A 21,974-nucleotide genomic window follows, 5' to 3' on the forward strand; every position below is an offset into this window, starting at 1 on the left:
AGGTATACACAAGAATATGTGTAGATTATATGCAAATACTATACCATTTTATATAAGAGACTTAAGCATCCATGGGTTTCGGTACCTGTGGGGTACCAAATGGAACCAATTCCTCACTGATACTGAGGGACAACTGTAATTGCTGGGTATGCACATTTTCAAGAGTTAATACTTGGTGCCTTCCAAAAAAGACTGAACCAATTTTTATTCCTACTGAAAGGATATGAAATTACTACATTGAGTGTATTTTATCACTCTTCCTCATCTTTGTCAGTCTTATAGGTTAAAAAAATCTAATTTCATTTTTTTTTGTAATCACTAGAGAAGATAAACTCTTTTCCTATATATTCCTTGACCCTTGGTTATTCTTTTTTGTGAATTTCATGTTCATGTCCTTTGCCAATGTAGCTTTTGTGTGTGGATTTTTCCTTATGTATATATGAGTATGTATATACTTTTTTACAGTATTAAGGATCTTATCCCTATTTATTATATCATTTTAGTTAATGAAGCTTTTGCTATGTAGATATTTTCAATTTTGTACAGACTTAAATCTATCATCCTTTTCTTTCCCTTATAATTTTTGACTTCGGTTATTAAGATTCTCTTCCCCCAAATGATATAAATGTTTATTTATATTTATCTGTAAATATGTAAATATTTATCCATCTTTTGATACTTTTACAGATTTTTTTAAAGTGTGACATAATAAAGATCATATATAAAAAATCCAGACCTATTATCAGACTCAATGGCTAAAGACTAAAAGCTTTTCCTCTGAAATCAAGAATAAGACAAGGATATCCACTTTTACCACTTGTATTCAACATAGAACTGAAAGTTCTAGTCAGAGCAATTGGCAAGGAAAAGAAATAAAAGTCATCCAAACTGGAAAGGAAGAAGTAAAATTATCTCCGTTGACATTATACGTAGAAACCTCCAAAGATCCCACCAAAAAAAGCTGTTAGAATTAATAAACAAATTCAGTGATGTTGCAAGTTGCAAAATCAACACACAAAAATTAGCATTTCTATACACTAACAATGAACAATCCAAAAAAGAAATCAAAAAACAATTCCATGTACAACAGCATCAAAAAGAATAAAATGCTTAGAAATAAACTTAACCAAGGGGGCAAAAAGCATGCATGAAAACTGTAAATGATTGCTGAAAGAAAGCAGACACAAATTGAAAGGCACCCTGCATTTATGGATTAGAAGACAATATTGTTAAGATTTCAATAGTAACCAAAACAATCTACAGATTCAATGTAATCTCCATGAAAATCCCAATGACATTTACTGCAGAAATAAAAAACCTATCCTAAAATTCATGTGGAAACTCAAAGGACCCCAAGTACTAAGAAAAAAAATCTTTAAAAAGCCAAATGTGTAGGTTTCACACTTCCTTGTGTCAAAATTTACTTAGTACAAAGCTACAGTAATCCAAACAGTGTTATAACGGCATACAGACAGATATTTAGACCAATACAATGGAATAGAGTCCAGAAATCAACTCTGGCTATAAATGGCCAAATAATTTTCTACAAGCGTGCCAAACTATTCAGTAGGAAATATGTGTTGAAAAAACTGTATATCCACATACCAAATAATAAAGTTGGATCCTTACCTTATACCATATAAAAAAATTAGGCCGGGTGCAGTGGCTCACACCTGTAATCCCAGCACTTTGTGACGCCGAGGCGGGTGGATCATCTGAGGTCAGAAGTCTGAGACCAGCGTGGCCAATATGGTGAAACCCTGTCTCTACTAAAAATACAAAAATTAGCCAGGCATGGTGGTAGATGCCTATAATCCCAGCCACTCAGGAGGCTGAGGCAGGAGAATTGCTTGAACCCAGGAGGCGGAGGTTACAGTGAGCTGAGATGGCGCCACTGCACTCCGGCCTGGGCAACAAGAGTGAAACTCCATCTCATAAAGAAAACACACAAACACACACAAACACAAAAATTAAAACTAGACCAAAGTCCTAAATGTCAAAGCTAAAACTAGAAAACTCTTAGAAAAAAATAGAGGAAAGTTTCATGACACTGGACGTGGCAATGATTTCTTGAATCTAACATCAAAAGCACAGACAACAAAAGAAAAAGTAGTGTGCTTTATCCAAATTTAAAACTTTCATGCATCAATAGACACTATCCACAGAGTAAAAAGGCAGCCCACAGAATGGGAGAGAACATTTGCAAATCACACATCTGATAGGGGGTTAATATCAAGGATACATAAAAAACTACAATACAACAACCAAAAGCAAACATTCCAATTTAAAAAATGAACAAAGGGCTGAAACAGACATTTCACCAAAGAAGATAGATGGCCAATAAGCATAAGAAAAGATACTCAGCAACACTAAATATTAGGGAAATGCAAATCAAAATCACAAAATGAGATACCACATCATATCTGTTAAGAATGCTATTATTGGTTGGGCACAGTGGCTCATCCCAGCACTTTGGGAGGATTACTTAAGGCCAGGAGTTCAAGATCAGCCTGGGAAACATAGTGAGACCCCATCAATACAAAAAATGAAAACAAATAGCCAGGCATTGTGGTATGCATCTGTAGTCCCAGCTACTCTGGAGGCTGAGGCAGGAGGATCACTTGAGCCCAGGAGGTCAAGACTACAGTGAACCATGATCATGTGACACCACTCTAGCCTGGGCAACAGAGCAAGACCCTGTCTCTTAAAAAAAAAAAAGAAGAAAAATAATTAGAGAAAAATTAAGATAGAAAATATCAAGCTTGGCTGGGCGCGGTGGCTCAAGCCTGTAATCCCAGCACTTTGGGAGGCCGAGACGGGCGGATCACGAGGTCAGGAGATCGAGACCATCCTGGCGAACACCGTGAAACCCCGTCTCTACTAAAAAATACAAAAAACTAGCCGGGCGAGGTGGAGGGCGCCTGTAGTCCCAGCTACTTGGGAGGCTGAGGCAGGAGAATGGCGTAAACCTGGGAGGCGGAGCTTGCAGTGAGCTGCTGAGATCCGGCCACTGCACTCCAGCCCGGGCTACAGAGCGAGACTCCGTCTCAAAAAAAAAAAAAAAAAGAAAATATCAAGCTTTTGCAAGGATGTGTATAAATTAGAACCCTTGCACATTGCTGGTTGGAAAGTAAAATGGTGCAGCCACTGTGGAAAACAGCATGGCAGGTCTTTACAAAATTAAACTTAGAATTACCATATGATTCATCAATGCCTCTTACAGGTATAGACCCCAAGAAATTGAAAGAAGGAACTCACCGAAATATCTGTACACACAAGTTCTTCTTATTATTATTAAAAACATATATCTAGGCTGGGCACGGTGGCTCATGCCTGTAATCCTAGCACTTTGGGAGGCCGAGGCAGGTGGATCACCTGAGGTCAAGAGTTCGAGACCAGCCTGGCCAAAATGGCGAAAACTTGTCTCTACTAAAAATACAAAAATTAGCCGGGTGTGGTGGCAGGCACCTGTAATCCCAGTTACTCGGGAGGCTGAGGCAGGAGAATTGCTTGAACCCGGGAGGTGGAGGTTGCAGTGAGCTGAGATCGTGCCATTGCACTCCAGCCTGGATGACAAGAGCGAAACTCTGTCTCAAAAACAAAAACATATCTATATGATGACTTAAACGTACATAGCTCACTATTCACAATAGCTAAAAGGCAGAGACAACTTACATATCCATCAATGGATAAATAACATATTGTATACAGATACAATGGAATATTATTCAACCTTAAAATAAATGAAGTTCTGACACACGCTACAATGTGAATGAATCTTGAAAAACACTGTGCTAAGTAAAATAGGCCAATCTCAAAAGAACAAATATTGTATGATTCCACTCATATGAAGCACCTAGAGTAATCAAGTTTATGAAGACAGAAAGTAGAATGGCGGTTGCCAGGGGCTAAGGGCTAGGGACTGGAAGGAATGGGGAATTAGTTTTTAATGGGTACAGAGTTTCAGTTTGGGAAGATGAAAACTTTCTGGAGGTGGATGTTGGTGATAAGTGCAAACAATGTGAATGTAATCGATGCCACTGAACTGTATACTTTAAAATGGCAAAAACGGTTAATTTTATGTTATGTATATTTTACCACAAAAAAATTAAAATGTATTTGCTATAAAAGTCTCCAAACAATACAAAAATATATGAAGTAAACTTATTTCACTTTTTCTATCTGAATCTTTTATTCATCTGACCTAATTTTGGTGTTAGGAATGAAATGACTCCAGCTTTTATCCTTCCTGGCCCCAGTATTATTATTTAAAAATCCCTTTTTGCCCTCACTGATTTAAAATTTCTGCTAGACATGCTGGTGCACGCCTCTAGTCCCAGCTACTCAGAGGCTGAGGCAGGAGGATGGCTTGAGCCCAAGAGTTCAAGGCTGCAGTGTACCACGATTGTGCCTGGGAATAACCACCGCACTCTAGCCTGGGCAACATAGTGAGACCCTGTTTCTAAAAAAACCTTAAAAAATTCTTCTTTCATCCTATACTAAATTATTATATATCTAATGGGTCCATTTCTAAACTTTCAATTCTGTTTTGTGCTACCAATGGCCAATTTCTTCCTGTCTCTCACTTTATTTAAGGTATCAGATTTTATTTGAGGTATAACTTACGTGCAGTAAAATGTGCAGAGCTTAAAGAAACAGTTCAATTAGTTTTTGACAAATGCATGTATCCACATAGCACATATCACTATTAAGATATAGAACATTTCCATCATCCCAGAAATTTAAAACTTTCATGCATCAAAAGGGCACTAGTGCACATCATCCCTTGTACTCTAGTCAGTCTCCAACCACAGAGGCAATGATTGGTCTGATTTCTTTCACCAATGACTAGTTTTAAAATTTTACACAAATGAAATAATTAAGAATATACATTGTTGTGCCTGCTTTCTTTGATTTGGCACAATTTTTTTGCAGTTTATCTATTGAATGGTGTAAATCACATCTTTATGATTCTTTGAATAATTAGGACTCTGTGACATTTTTTGGAGCTTTATTTTGCTTATTTTCCTCTACATTAAATTTCAGTTAATTAAATCAATACTGGCGGGTGCAGTGGCTCACGTCTGTAATCCTAGCACTTTGGGAGGCTGAGGCAAGTGGATCACCTGAGGTCAGAAGTTCAAGACCAGTCTGGCCAACATGGCGAAGCCCCGTCTTTACTAAAAATACAAAAATTAGCCAGGCATGGTGACAGGTGCCTGTAATCCCAGCTACTCAAGAAGCTGAGGCAGGAGAATGGCGTGAACCTGGGGGCAGAGGTTGCAGTGAGCCAAGATCATGCCACTTCACTCCAGCCTGTGCAAAAGAGCGAAACTCCATTGCAAAAAAAAAAAAAAAAAAATCAATACTAAATGGTTAACGTGGTGGGTAATAATTTACTTTGTGGTTTACTATAATTTGTCTTTTTTGCTCTTTCTAATTTTTGTTACCAGAATAGAAGTAGTGTTTTTCTTTATGATTCATTGATTTTTACTATATTTACAGAGTTGGCAACTATCTACTTTCAGAACACCTAGTTTCAGAACATTTCCATTATCTCAGAAAGAAACCTTGTACCTATTTATAGTCACTCTCTATTCCTATCCACAGCCTTAGGCAATCTTTCATCGACTTTCTGTCCCTTTAGAATAACCTTTTCTGGGTATCTCATATATGTGGAGTTATATAATATGTGTTCCTTTGTGTCTGTTGTCTTTCACTGAGCATAATATTTTCGAAGTTCATACATGTTGTAACTCAGTTCCTTCTTATTGCCAAATAGTATTCCATTATATGGCTATACCATATTTTGTTTATTCAGTTGATGGGCATTTGGATTTTTCTATTTACGGCTATTGTGAATAATGAGGCTATGAACATTTGAGTATGAGTCTTTGTACAGATATATGTTTTTATTTCTCCTGGGTATATACTTCGGAGCAGAACTGTTGGGTGACATGGTAACTCTATATTTAACATTTTAAGCCATGGCCAGTTGTTTCTCCAAAGTGGCTGCACCATTTTACATTCCCACTTGCAATGTGTGAAAAGGTGTACTTTTAATCTCTCTGAAATGACAGCATAAATAGGACAAACCAAGGAATTTTAACCAAAAAGAAAGCATATTTTCCTCTGCCTGGGAGATGGAAGGAGAGGACATGATTTTCTTCTGTGCTGCTTTTTGAATCTCTTATTTCCTGTTCCACAGCCTCCCTGCAGCTAGAGCAGGCATGAATGTGTTCAGCAATCAATGGAGTTAAAACGAACACTAAGTTGCCAAGGCCTCCCTCATTATGATGAAATACCCCTCCCTGTGCTCACACACACATACAAGCTCAATTTTTTAAACCACTTGTTAATTCTCATTAATACAAAGAGTCAAACACTTATCTTCCTCACCTTCTATTTTTTAATAAAGCATATGTTTATTATTCACAGTTCAGACTGCTACAAAAATGCTTTAACTAAAAGAAGGAACAATGTCTTTTGCATTATTATATTCAAATATGAATTTAGAAAAGAGAGGACTGGAAGCATATTTAGTTTCTCTTTAACTGCCAATTTCATATAACTGACAACATGAATTATATGACACAAAATCTATTCATTATTCTATCCATTCAAGATCAAGTTGAGGTTTAAAGCAGACTAATGGCTGTCACATGAAGCTACTCTTTGTCATTCTTCAGTGAACTCAAGCAAAAAACAAGGAAATTGGAAATGGACAACATAGTGAGTCAAAGAATATTCACATTGCAGGGAAGCAGCCCCTGAAGAAAAGAAGCTTCTTGTGTGGAATTTGGCAGTGCTACAAGTTATTCAAGGAAATGCATGTTAGTGTTAAAAAGTTATTCTGTTATTTCAAGGGCAGGGTAGTTTGGAAACTATGTCATATTCTATTGCCTGCTTAGGTGCAAAACTTCACACCACTACCACATTATATTGTCAAATATTCTGGACTTTAAAAACAGTATGTATCCACTTTTCTTTTTAGTCTATGTTGTAGTATGAATTGAGTAAGAAAATAAGTAATATAAATAAAATTCTAGAAAAGAATTTCTCTCCTCAGAGAGCCCCAAATGAATAATTTTCTTTATCTATTCTGTTCAGGGGGGTCACATTTTCCTTAACCATTAACCTATAGAACCAAAGAGAACCTATGGAACAAGAGAGTGGATCCTACTCTCAGAGGGGAGGGAGAAAATCTTTATTTCATTCAGAGATGCTTGATTCATTCAGTGAAACGAAGTGATGATAAAAGCAGAATGAGACTTTTCAGTCAATTCCATGGCGAAAAGAGAAGACACACCCATCCCACGAGAGGGTGAAGGCCTAAATACAGAAATACAAAATACCCTGTCTGGGGATGGATTTCCACTTTTCTTAGCACCCAAAAAAGATTAGGCGTAAGATTCTATGGGATTCCTTCCGCTTGAAGTTCATAGTACAGTGCAATGGTCCAAAGATCACAGATTTTGGAAACAGATAGATGTACGTTAGTCTTTAGGGTCTGGCTGTCCCTTAGTAAGCATTCTCTAAATGGCGGTCATCTTAGTTTGCATTTCCTCAGAAACAGACCCTGAGACAAGACTTCAAATGCAAGTAGTTTACCTGGGGGGTAAAGAAAGCTGACAGGGAAGTGGGAACATGAAGTAGAAAAGGGAAGGCAGCTGACATAGATGTTTGATCAAGCCAGCTACAACCGTGGGCAACTGGAGCTGGACTCTGAAGAAACTCTAGGTGATAGTGGAAAACATATACATGAGAGTCATCCCATTTGAGAGATGAAAGGACTAAGCTGCTTACGTACCAACTCCAGTTGGTCATGGAGGGTTGCTCTTGGTGTCATTACTGTGGCAAAGGGCTTCAAGCAAAGAACTGCAGATGGCGACAGCTGGAAGTGCAGCCAATGCGCACAGAAATGAAGGTGAGGAAATGTGGATGGGTTAGTTGCAGTGGTATAAGAAGAAAAAAGGAGAACATGCTCCTTTGGGGTGCAGTGACCTCATCTTCTGTTGTTTCCCAGTGCTGTCAGATTTTAGGCACTCAATAAATGATGTGTTGACTAAATATGACAACTAATGAGTGAAATGAGTTAGCCTTAAATCTTGGCTCCATCTTTTATGAAAAACCTCTTTCCTTGTATGTAAAAACAAATCTCATTCTAGAAAATAATAAATAAAAGAAACTAACATAGTACCTGACCCACAGCAGAGACTGAGTACATATAAGTAATGTTCTGTAAATAATTTTATTTGTTTAAATATAACTAATGTATTTTTTTCTTTTTTATACCACGGAATCCTCCTCTGTTTATTTTGCCTTCTTTGTTAAAGAAGCAAGGTGGCAGTAGTACTTTGCAGTGCCTGAGTTCAGACATTTGCAGTATGTGCTGGCCCACTGGAGGGGGTCTACACCCACTGTCCTTCTTAAAGGTCAAATTTATTGACTTACATATGTAGGGAAAACTGTGATAGTAATGCTTTCAAGGGAGTGCCAACAACGGATTTAATTGTAGACTTTGAGCCAAGAGCACCACCATGCAACTATGAATGTAGTCCTAAAGAATAACACTCATTCTCTTAACCTTCCTCCTGCTGTCTTATACTTAGATCAATGGCTGCCTTGTTTTTGCCCTGCTACTCACTAGCTGATACTCAAAAGTAAAAATATAAAAAACAAACAAAAGCAAAAGCAAGGCATGAGAAAAAAAGAGTCTATTTTCTGCCTTCTCATTCTCAAAAGTTTGCTCATTCTCCTATTCTTTTAATTATCTGTCTCACCACCCAACATGTATATTTATTTCTGGAATGCAGCCAGATCCTGGGTCTGAATTCCAGAAGTTCATTTCCCAGTTTCTATGAGACAAGGTCTAAAAAATGTGAAACTCTCAGAGGACACATGCAAGATGATAAAAGCTTACATTGTACCCATACAACTTCTTTCATTAAAAATTTTAACTTTTCAAAGAAAAAGAGAAAGGCAATTGATTCCAGAGTCCAATTTTTCTTCTTACCTTCTAGCAAATATGTGGCTTGGGATACACTTTAATATACAAAGTACTAGGCACGTTGACTAACCTGAAGAATGTTTATTTCTGCTTAAATTGCCTGGGTTTTGACTTCAAATTCATGTCACAAGGATTTTTAAATTGTGAGATCTTTAGAATGCTAGGATCTGTCTGTACCAGGTTTCCAGGAACGAAGAATGAGTGAGAGATGAGGCCAATTGAGCCAAGACCCTAGCAGGTAGCAGTGGCTTTGAGGGTAACAACTGTGCGTGGAGTTCCCAGGATCGTGCCAAGAGAGTGTACTATTAGGAAAGCCAGAAAGTAGACCTTGCAGGGAAAGTGAATGCTAGTGACCATCATGAAACCAGAGCAGACAGATTGAGCGTGGACACAGCCAACTCAGCAGTAGATGAAGCTGGACAAGCAGAGCAGATGCACTACACTGTGAGCTAAGCAAGGGCTAGAAAGGGACAATCAAAATGAGATAAAGTTTGGTGTAACTAGCACTCCTTCATAAAAGACCATCAGTTGTGTTGACCAGCTCAGAACAGGGGCTCATCAGCATGTCAGGAGGCATGAACCTAATGTACCCCAGCAGATCATTGTTCTCTCAGTTTGCAACTCATGTCTGATTTCCTCTTTTAACTGGTTTCAGTCTGTGTCAGCTTTAAACCATCTAATGTTCGTCGAATGTTTCTCCTTGAGTACCAGGCCTTGGGGGTTGAGGTTTTGTCATGGCCTATGCATGCGATGGGATATACCCCGCCCAAACAATCAGAGTGGTCAGAGCCTGGGAGAAGTAAAAAGCAGCAGGTAGCAGCCCCTGGGAAGATGCGGAGAGTCCCGTTAAACTCCCAGTGTTAACAGAAGTAGATGTGCCCCCTATTTCACCAAGCAGGGCACCTTAAGGATGCCACCAAGTTGCCTGACGATTGCACACAGTTCACGCATTCCACTTTTTTTTTTACCAGTTTATCAAGATACGGGGCAACAGAGATGGAAGGGTTCATTGGCATCACAAAGTGACAATACAGTTTTTACTTTAAAAGAAATTTTTCAGGCTGAAAGTTAAAAGGTCTTAGATGTGTACCTTACTAGTTTTGTGACCTTCAGCAGGCTTCCAGTCTCTCCATCTATAAAATGGAAATAGTAGTACGACTTCCCAGAATTTTGTAATGCTTACGTTAGCTAGCATGCCTGTTACAGAGCAGGACCTCAGTCAAGCTACTCACAGTACGGTGATAAAAGCAACCCAGCAAGTCTTGTCAATTGAGAGTGAAAAATAACCCAAGAGATCAAGAGTCGTGGGGTGGAGGAGGAAAATTCTCCCAAGAGCAAAGAGAGTATTTGCGGTTTCTTTGCGCGTCATTCCATAAGTTACAATGATGTAGACAGTTGTCTTTTGGTTGACAGTTGTCTTTTGGAAAGCCCTGTCCTGTTGTAGACCCAGGAAGTGCCTTAGAAATGTACATGAGAGGGAGGACGAAGGTGGCTTTAAGAGCCAGTACTAAAAACCTCCCAGGGTATAAGTACCTGCCATGGGTCTGTCCACTTCACCATGAATAGAGAAAGTCTCTTGGTGCAATCTACCCTCACACTCTGCATTGAGATCCAGTCCAAGGTCCTTTCCACAGCCTGCAAGGCCTTTTGTGATCTGATCTCGGCCTACCTTTCCATTTCTCATACTACTCTCTTGCTTACTGTATTCCAATAACACTGACTTTCTTTTTGTTTCTAGAACTTTCTAAGATTCTCCTGCCTCAGCCCAACTTAAAACCTCCTTGTGTGTCTGGCTTCTTATTTCTTATTAGGTCTTGGCTCAAATGTCATCTCCTCAGAAAACCCTTCTCTAATCACCATGTTGCATACCTCTACCTCATAGACACTATCACTCTGGAACATATCGTATCGGGTTTTTTTTTTCTTAATAATACTTACCACACCCTGAAATTATCATATACAAACATATTTACTGCCAGTCCCCTTCTGTTGGAATATAAACTCTGTGATGGCAGGGAATGAGCTGTTCAGTGTTTCAGTGTGAGGTAGCAGCTGCTGGTCATGATACAGAAAATCAGCCAAGTATCATCTTTGCCACATGAGTTGCCTACTTATGCTGGATACCTGCAAAGCACTATTGCATAGCTTATACTATGTTGGATACTTACAACAACTTCATTAGGTAAGAATGTTCCTTTGTTTGTTTGTTTGTTTTTTTTTTGAGTCAGTGTCTGGCTCTGTCACCTGGCTACAGTGCAGTAGCACAATCTTGGCTCACTGTAACCTCTGCCTCCTGGGCTCAAGCGATCCTCCCACCTCAGCCCCCTGAGTAGCTGGGACCACAGGCACACACCACCATGCCTGGCAAAGTTTTGAATTTTTTGAAGAGACGGGGTTTTGCCATGTTGCCCAAGCTGGTCTTAAACTCCTGGACTCAAATGATCCACCTGATGCATCCTCCCAAAGTGCTAGGATTACAGGTGTGAGCCACCATGCCTGCTGCCTTTGAAAGATGAGGAAACTGGCTGGGCACGGTGGCTCAAGCCTGTAGTCCCCGTATTTCGGGAGGCCGAGGCGGGCGGATCATGAAGTCAGGAGTTCAAGACCAGCCTGACCAATATGGTGAAAACCCATCTCTACTAAAAATACAAAAATTAGCCAGGCATGGTGGCCCATGCCTGTAGTCCCAGCTACTTGGGAGGCTGAGGCGGGAGAATCACTTGAATCCGGGTGGCGGAGGTTGCAGTGAGCCAAGATCATCATGCCACTGCACTCCAGCCTGGCAACAGAGCAAGACTCCGTCTCAAAAAAAAAAAAAAGAAAGAAAGATGAGGAAACTGGAAACTGAGGTTCAGGAAGGCTATTACTTGCCATGGTCACATAGCCAGTAAAAGCTACAGTAGAAATAAAACTTGTTTATTTCCACTCTGAGCCCTGTATTGTCTGGGATGTATGCTTTTTTCTATGCTGGAAAACCTCACCTAAAATGAAAAAATATATATATATACACACACACACACACACAGACACACATTCATATATACATATATGTGACATATATATAACATAGAAATTACAAATATAAATTAATATACATGTACCAAAGAGCATTCAAAAATAAAGGTTTAGGCCAGGCACAGTGGATCATTCTTGAAATCTCAGCACTTAGGGAGGTTGAGGTGGGCAGATTAGCTCAGGAGTTTGAGACCAGCCTGGGCAACATAGCAAAACTCCACCTCTACAAAAATTAGTTGGGTGCGGTGGTGTGCACCTTTAATCCCAGCTACTCAGGAGGCTGAGGTAAGAAGATCACCTGAGCCCAGGGAGGTCAAGGTTGCAATGAGTTGTGATCACACCACTGCACTCCAGCCTAGGTGACGGAATGAAGCCTTGTCTAAAAAACAAAAAAGAAAAATTAAATAATCTCAAAAATCTCCAAGAAAAAAATACAGCTCAAAATGGAGAAGAAGAAAACAAACAGATATTGAGGAATGAAAAAATGTAGTTGACATAAGAGCAAATTCAGGCTCAGATACCCAGGACAGAGTGTTCTGCACATCGGTCTGCCAAGTCAGGAAAGCTTCCTCTGAAGGCAGAAGAGAATCACTTCCATTCTACAAATCAAGATCCACAGTGTACCAATGTAGCCTTTGTGGAGAAAGTCATCAGAAGAGGGGGAGAAACAGTGCTTAGATTTAGTAGAGAATCTTCGCCTCATTTTGTTTCATTGAGGAGTGCCTGGGATGTCAGAGCACAAGAGATGGATGGACTCCTGGGATGAACCAAGTCGGAGAACAAGGACTCTGCACCACAGCCCTTTGGATAAGATGTTCACTGTTTGGAACTACATCAAAGGGAGAGATGTGGAAGAGTCTGTCTATGGACTAGTTAAGATCCAGCATGTCCTTTGAGGTTTTGTTTTTTCAAAAATTGATAGAAAGTCTCTCATTATACCTCTCCAATGATACTGTGGGCTAACTAAAATGAGATGAATCTTTCCTAAATTAAATTGTGCCCCCTGCATAGGAGGCAAAGCCTTGGGAATCTATTAGCTGTGAGAGAAAGCAGAGTTCTTACCAATGCTGACACCCATTTGGTACAGCATGTCAGCATGCTACTTGAATAAAAGTTATTTCCAACAACATTCATAGGAAATATCAAAATTAATTTGTCTAAAAACGTCTAAGACTTTAACTAAAATTTAGTTAATTCTTAAAGGTTTAAAAATTAAAGAAAAACATGAGTTTTCCTTTTTTCCCAATCTAATTCAATTCAACAGACATCACGTTACATATGTGCATATGAAAGACATGGTCAGACTCAGCCCAACTTAACCTGCTTGCCTTATGTTTTTAAACAGGTTTTTCTAGTAACCTGTGTGCACACTGGCCTAGATAGTGTCTAACAAAGATTTGTAAGAATATCCTCTCTAATACTTATCTTCCTCTTTATTCATCCACATTTTCATTTTCATAATTGTTATGCATAGTTTAAGCACCATGAATAATGAAAAGGAGGAAGGAAAGAAGGGTAGGGGAGAGAGAGAGAGAAAAGGAATCAATGAAGGGTTAACTTTAGCTTCTGAAAGGTAACACTCTAACAGGGGAGCTAGGATTCCTAGAAAAGTATAAAGGGCGGGGCTGGGCGCGGTGGCTCACGCCTGTAATCCCAACACTTTGGGAGGCTGAGGCAGGCGGATCACAAGGTCGGGACCATCCTGGCTAACTTTGTGAAACCCTGTCTCTCCTAAAAATACAAAAAAATTAGCTGGGCGTGGTGGCAGGCGCCTGTAGTCCCAGCTATTCGAGAGGCTGAGGCAGGAGAATGGCGTGAACCTGGGAGGCGGAGCTTGCAGTGAGCCGAGATCGCGCCACTGCACTCCAGCCTGGGCAGCAGAGCAAGACTCCATCTCAAAAAACAAACCAAAAAAAAGTATAAAGGGCACAATCAGAGAAAGTAATTACTTCCTTACTAGTTGGGGCTTTACATACACACAGATACATACTCTCAATTTGCTAAGACTGAAACCATCTTGGCAAATAAGTAAACTTTTTTGCATCTCAGTTTTCTCTCTGTGTATGAAGAAAGTTATTACATGATTGCTAGTATTTCCTATAGCTGTACAATCCTATTAATCATTTAACATTTATTGAGCATTTGCTATGTGAAAATGAGAAAGATTTTGCTAAGAGAAGGATATACAGCATGAGTAAAACCCATCTGGCCTTAACGAGTACAATTTATTGGCAGGATGCCAAATGCAAACAACTACCTTTATAGGACCTTTATATACCTATATAATAAAAAGCCACTGGGGAGCCAGGTGGGGAGGCTCACATCTGTAATCTTGGAATTTTGGGAGGCCAAGGTGGGCAGATCACCTGAGGTTGGGAGTTCGAAACCAGCCTGACCCACATGGAGAAATGCCGTCTCTACTAAAAATACAAAATTAACGGGGTGTGGTGGTGCATGCCTGTAATCCCAGCTACTCGGGAGGCTGAGGCAGGAGAATCGCTTGAACCCAGGAGGTGGAGGTTGTAATGAGCCAAGATTGTGCCATTGCTCTCCAGCCCAGGCAACAAGAGCGAAACTCCATCTCAAAATAAATAAATAAATAAATAAATAAATAAATAAATAAATAAATAAAATTAAAATAAAAAATAAAGCCACTGGGGAGATAAGAAGAAAGAAGAATGAATGCAAAGGCAGGACAAAGATAGATTGAGCAATGAGGGAAGAAAGAAACAAACTAGCTGAAGAGGAGTAGAGAGATGAGGCTACCCTAGCAGGAAGGGCCAAGGATGTTAAAGGAAAAAGCAAGAAAGGAAAATGTCAGAGAGGATTGTCTGTTTTAAAAGGTCAGAATAACAAGTTGATCTAATGTGGTAGTTGGAAGGAGATGGAAAAAATGACTTTGGGTCATCAACCAGATCCAGGTCTTGGGGAACTGCCTAAAAATCCATTTCAAATTGAACTCATAAGTGTGGCTGAAGAGTTGGTAAAATGAGCCTTACGCACCTCCCCCTTACCTCCATAGATAAAGAATGGAAAGTTGTTGATGAAATAGAGTCAGTGAGTCAAGCCTTGGTGGACAAAGAGGCTAAGATTTGGATTGATAGGAAAAGGGTGGTGATATTGCAGGTGGAGGAAGCAGTTTTGGAGAAGCAGGGGTGACAGTGTGGAAGATGGAACCAATAAGATTTATAATGAGATGGCACAGAGATAGTCCAGCTAGAGCACAGATACCTTCCAGGGGAGTAGAAATCAGAAATATAAGCACTGATGGAGGAGTGCTTCTACCAGCACATTACTGAGTATTGATGATGTAAGAGACAAAAGAGACCAGGGCAGTGGCTTATCTTTAAATTCTGAAGTCCACGTTTGAAAAGCATAAAGAAATGCCTCTACAGGTGGAGACACCATGAACATACTTGCCAAGAACAGCAGGTGTCCCCTTATTTTATGGGTCTTGAACTACTTAAAGGGGATGACTGAGCAGTAGTCAGACCTATTTTATGGAACCTTATTAGATTATGTATTTTTTTTAAACAATTTCCCTGAATAGATTTAAAAACTTATATAATGAAATATCAATCCCATATTTCACTCAGATAATAATTCTAGAATCTAGAGAGAGTCAAATGTTCAGTAGGCAATGGAGACTGAATGGCATAGGGTGTGAAGCGCATGGACTCTGGAACCAGAATGCATGAGTTCAAATCCTGACTTTATCACTTAGTAGCTATGAGAGCTTCAGCAAGTTACTCAAATTAATTCTGGGTCCGTGTCCCACATATAACATTGGGATAAGAGTGTTACCCTCTCCGTGAAGTTGTGGAAATTAAATGGGTGAACATATGTAGATCTCTTGGAATAGAGCCTGGAACATCATAAGCACTAAGTAAGTACTGGCAGTTGCTGCTGTTGTTGTTTATTGTTGTTACCTGGCTTATGAGCCCTGGGAGCAGGTGCATCCATTCTGCAGGTGGAACTGCTTTTCTGAGCCACAATACAGAGTAAGTGAGTCATAATAAAATCATGCCACCAACTTCCTGGGCTATTGAATTACCTGAGCATCCACTTACAATGACAATTTTTTAAAAGGTACCCTTTCTTTTTGAAGTTCACAGATTACAGAGGCTCTTTCCACAACCCCACCTTTCCTTTCCAAGGATACTAAATCCCAAAGAAAGCAATTCAAAAATGATTTATTCTATTGTTACCCTTCGTAGATCCTTTATGCCCATTCATTCTCCTGCTTCATTTATATCTAAAGAAAAATGATATTTCATTTATTATTTGTCATTCATAACCTGGCAGTTTATAGCTGCTTTGTATAATGTGTATGTGCCTTTCATAAGTGTGACTCAATGTGTACTATCCCTTCCCTTCCCCTACAATGGAGGGTCACTCTAACTTGGGAGAATAGCAGACATCTGGTTAGCAGTGTATAAGCTAATGTGCATTTTCTTTCATTGTCTTAGAAAGAAGATGTAGTATACGCATGATCAGCCACCACTTTAGTCTCATCCCTGGTACTGCCTTAATTACACAGACTTCTACCAATGCTCAAATGCCTGGTGTTAGGGAAAATAATGCCCTGTCTCCCCTAAGACGTCTGCATTCTAATCCCTGAAACCTGTGAATATGTTAGGTTATTTAGCAAAGGTGAATTAAGGTTGCAAATACAATTAAGGCTATTAACCAGCTGATTTTAAAATAGGGAGATTATCGAGGATTATCCTGGTAGGTCCAAGGTAATCACAAGAGGTTTTAAAAGTGAAAGAGAGAGGCAGAGTCACAGGTCAGTTGCAGGGTGAGGAGGACTCAACCTGCTGTTGCAGACTTTGAAGACAGAGGAAGGGGACCATGAGCCAGGGAATGTGGGCAGCCTCTAGAAGTTAGACAGGGCAAGAAAACACATTTTCCCCTAGAGCCTCCAGCAAGGAACACAGCCCTGCTGACACACTGACTTTAGCTCAGTGAGACCTGTGTGAGGTGTGTCACCTACAGAACTGTATGTTGTGTTGTTTTTAAGCCATAAGTTTGTAGTAATTTGTTACAGCAGCAACAGGAAACGAATACATGCCCCAAGTGGAGGTCTGCCTGGCATCCTCATCGGTTCTGTTTTGTCTTTTGCTTATTAATTCAGTAAAAGTTATTGAGTGCCTACTCTGTGCCAGGCACTGTGCTAGATCCTGAAAATGCAAAATGAGTAAGACACAGCCATGCCCTTTCATTTACTCAACAAATATTTGTGTACCTAGGCTCTGATTTAGATGAGATAGAGATGAAAAAAAAAAAAAAAAATAGTCCCTGCCCTAAAAAGGGTCACAGACTTCTGAGAAGGCAATCAACAGAAATAAAATTTTATGATTCAATGTGATACATGCATAATATAGAAGTGTAGAAGGGAGACCACGGAACTCAACTTGGGTGACATCAGGAAAACCTCAGAGAGAAGAAGAAATGGAGCTTTAATGAGTTTACCACAGAGACAACATGGGGGAAGATGTTCAAGAGCTTCGGAACAATGCAACTCTTGGAATGCAACAAGTGCAAATGAGGAACATTTAAACAGAGTTGAAAATGTTTTACCTCATTTTAGTTACCTTTAATGGAAATAGAAATAGTCACATGTGACTGTGGGCTACCATAGTGGACAGAGCACATTGGACCAGATTGGATCCTTGAAAGAAAGGAGATTGCCTTCTCTTTTCCCTCTTCCCTGCTTCTTACTGACTGGAAAGCAGATGTGGTGGCAAGTCACTTGGATGATGCAGATGAGATGTCACTCCAGGATGGAAGTAAGAAAATAGAATAAACTTGGCTCCCTGACACCATAGAGTCATCTTTTGGTTTGGCTTATGCTCAGATTGTTACGTTAGAGATATAAATTACTATATTTTTGTTATTTTGGATCTCTTTACAGCAACCAGACTCATCTCCTACTACACATGTCTGCTAGAATAATGAAAAGCAATAATCATAATCTTTGCTAAGATTTTTTTTGAGCTCCTTCTACGTACCAGGCACTAAGCTAAATGCATGGTTGTATTTAAACACAACCCATTAAAGTAGATAGTAGAATAGCTCCATTCTGCAGGTAAAATGGAGGCTTAGAGAAGCTGGCTCATTCGTGGCAGGATTAGACCTTTCTGACAGCAAACTGTCAAATACTGTAGTGTATAGATACAGAATATTTCATCATTAAGGGCCAAATTGTGTACAACTAGACTTTTTAAATGCCGAGACAATATTTATGTTCATTGCAGAATTCTCAGTTGTTATGCAGCAACCATGCCCTCTTTCTTACTGCAAAAAGAACCTCAAATCATTCAAACAGTGGCCAACGATTCCTTGACTTCAGGAAGAGTAAGTCCTTATTGCAGAACCTGTGAAAGAAATCCTAATCAGTCTGTATTAATCACTGGCATTTTTTGCCAGTGATTGGCCTAAAGATAGGCATAGGGTACAGTTCTGGTTAATGAGATGTAAGCAAAGGTCTAATGAGAAACAAAAAGCCAAAAACCTCTCTGGAATGAAGAGGCAATGCTGGAGTCGTGGGATCCATCACGCAACCATGAAGACAAAGCCAACATCATAAGAATGGCAGAGTGGAGAGGTAAGTGGGGTCCCTGATCACATTATTGAGCTGCTGCTCTCCTTGCCTGTAAAATCTACCTCCAAACTTCTTGTAATATGAGAAAAACAAACCCCAATTTACTGAGAGCCTCTATAAACTTGGTTTTGAATTTTTTCACAGAGGGAGGGCTTCCTAATTGACACACACGTATGCACATCCTTTCATTTTACTTAAGAAAGTTAAGGAAAAGTCATACAACTTACAATGGTGTCCTGTGCACTCGTGGCTTACCTCTGTGAAACTCAGTTCTCCCTGGCTCATCCACAGTAAGAATTACTTCAGTAATTTGAAAAATAACCTTTTGGAATTATTTCTGGGGATATGAAAAATAACCTGAACCGATAACAGAGCTCAAATGCAATCCATATTACCTTCTTCTCACCCTCAAACTAGAAATTTTTTCTCCCTTAATTACAAATGTTTCTTGATGAATGCACATGTGTGAAAAGCCATTATAATCTATTGTATCAGACTATTAAATATTCTAAAAATGTAAAAGCAGTATTATAACAAGTAATGTTAATCTGTAGTTTAAGAGAAAAATAAAAATATTAACCCTAGTACATAAAAATTTCATTGGTATGACTACCCACACCAAAAGATAAATGAAGAATTGAGATATGCTGCAAGATGACTAAGGTTTAAAAAGGGATTCAAATATACAGATAAATAAGAGAGGTAGAAATGTTTTGATCTTGAGTTATACTGAAAGCTGATTTAATTCTCCTTTCTGAGTGTGGGGAAAAAAAAGCAACAAATGGTATTTACGCAATCTATTATCCAGAATTATAAGCAAATTTAAAATATTTTTAGATGCTGTTTTCAGTTAAAGAAAGAAAAAGCAGATATTTTTGTATGCACAAATATATACCATGCCACCATCTTAACCATGTTATTAATCTTTAATCTGATTTATAACTGAAAAGCTCATGTGGTAACTGATTGTATGCGATTTCATTCACAAAAGAGAAGATTATCCATCAAATAGGCACATTCTTCTTGGGATTTCACAGAATAAATGAGCTAGACACATTTTTCTTTCAAATATCAGGCTATCTAAAATATTTCCAGATAATCAGAAAGGCATGAAACAGCAAATTAAGTTATATTAAGGCAGTTATCATTATTTTGCATTTTTGACAAATCTGACAAGTTGAAAAAAACAATTAGAATAAAAGCAATATTGGAAAAAGAAACATACCTTAGAGATGATTAATGGTTCTCCGTGCTCCAGGCCACCTTTCAGAGTAAAACCCCAGGGAGCTCCTCCCTCCAGGAATGCCTCCAGATAAATGTACCTTCCCCTGGGGGTCGTGTTAGAGTTTAATGTGGCACTAGGCTTGTGGAAGTTTTCAGTGGTCCTCATCATGCCAACACATGATCCCTCAAGTTAAATTTAAAATGCCTGAAGCAAATTCAGGCAAGCAGTGCTTCTACAGCACAAATTGTCCCATCCTTCAGGATACACAATGGCCAAAAGAGAGGTTTGGAGAAGCAAATTCTTCCATACATAAAATGTTCTTCCAAGCTGAACTCCAAGATGCTGAACCAGAAGGAATTTTCACTTCAATATTTCTGACTGTAAATCCTCCTTCAGGAATTCTGGGTTTTCACTGAAGCCCCCAAGTGGTATACATCTCTACTCCGTTCGTAAAAACTTCCTTCAGTGGCACTGTGAAGATTGCTTTTTTGAGCTTTTATTTCACACATACACACACTAAAACCATTTCTGCCTATTTTACAGAGAAAATTAAAAGCATCTTACAATATAGTAAGAAAATAACAAATACTCAAAGGAATACCTCATTTTTGATTGATTATCAACCCTTTCTTCCTCTCGGAGTGAAATTTACCATTACAATAGCCTCCTCCCTCCCCAGAAGTAGCTTAAAAAGAAAGAAAGCACTTACTATGCTTCGGATCACTTCAGAATTTTCTAACTTGTCCCAAAGAGACAGAGAAGCTGTGCTAAAACTTTTTACTTCTTTTTTTCAACAATAAGTTCATAGTTTGTTTCTTAGGAGAGGAAAAAAAAAAAACCTTTTGCAGGATGTAGAGAAAATGAAAAAGCACGGTAAATTAGTCCTTAATGGAAAAAATATGAAGGTGGCAGCTCAGTTCTTTTCTTTGGTATTTTCAGTGACGATCAGCCACCGCTGTTGCCGCCACAGCCACTTGCCTCCTCTGAGAGAAAGAGTAAGGAAGTTAGAGGAACATGGATTAAGGCAAAGTGAGGCACTGCAACCTTTCTGCACACTAAGCACTGCCATGCAGAATTCAGCTCACCACAAAGACCTGACAATCCAAACAGTCTTACAGTTGATAACACGTAGAAAGTTAAAAATACTATACAGATGGCTAATTACCAAGGGATAGAAAATAGTTCCTAGAATAGCCCTGCCTCGTACCAATTAAAGGAGAATTTCAGGGAGTGAGACACAGGCATTTGTGTGTTTAAAAACCCTCCAGGCAATTCTGCTGTGCAGCCAAGTTTGAGAAGCAATGCCTAAGTGATTTGGGTAAACATTTAAGTACATGTCAAGGTGGTGGCACAAGGGCTTTATTTTTTCATTAGAAGAAAATACTACCAAGTGTAATATATGAAATGGGACTTTCCAATCAAATTTCTGCTTGTTTGACTCAATAAAAACAGGACGCAGGTTTTCTTTTTTCTAGGTTTTCATTGTTATCTACTCCAAGATTATTATCCACTCTTTAAATGAAAAGAAATCTACAATGCCTTGTGGGTAAGTACTAGGTACTCGGGAAGGAATGTTGTTCTGATTTCATGTTATCAATGTAATTTTGTAATAATGTTATATAAAATTTAACATTCATATTTTCTATTAAAACTTTGAACAGTAGAAGACAACCATATCTAACCCAGAAGCCTCAGCTATTTAGTTATTGGAGCAGATTAGAATTACTTCCAGGGAATATATGTACTAAAACTTTTTTCTGTTTAAAAGTATGGGATAATGAGAATTCAGTTGAAAACTGAAGTTAAAAACTACTGTGGGGCTTGATAACAATTATTTTGGTGTTTGTACTTACAATTAATGAAAGGCTGATACAGAAAAGCAGGTGTGTGATATTAAATTACATGATATGTAATTTATAACACTGGAGAGGTGTTGTTTGATTTTCAATGGTAACTTCACTTGAAGGGCTCAAAGACAAAAAAAAAAAAAAAAGTAAAACCTCATGTAATGGTAGTATGTGAGTGGAAACATGAGGAAACCTAAGGTGTACCAAATGAAAGCATGTGGTAAAAATTGGCTGATTCTTACAGGTAATTTATGCAATTTCTATTGTGGC

General features: G+C 38.9%; 1 protein-coding gene across 1 annotated transcript in view; it reads right to left on the reverse strand.

Annotated features, from left to right (window-relative positions):
- Positions 1–21,035, reverse strand: part of SHROOM3 (shroom family member 3) — a 355,466-nt gene extending 334,431 nt beyond the window's left edge. The window contains exon 1 of the mRNA XM_025385978.1: positions 19,858–21,035. Coding sequence (XP_025241763.1) covers positions 19,858–20,025 — 168 coding nt within the window. The 5' untranslated portion in view covers positions 20,026–21,035. The remainder of the gene's footprint in view (positions 1–19,857) is intronic.
- Between the last annotated feature and the right edge of the window lie 939 nt (positions 21,036–21,974).

The sequence above is a fragment of the Theropithecus gelada genome, chromosome 5 (genome assembly GCF_003255815.1).
Source record: "Theropithecus gelada isolate Dixy chromosome 5, Tgel_1.0, whole genome shotgun sequence".
In the NCBI taxonomy this organism is placed as follows: Eukaryota; Metazoa; Chordata; class Mammalia; order Primates; family Cercopithecidae; genus Theropithecus; species Theropithecus gelada.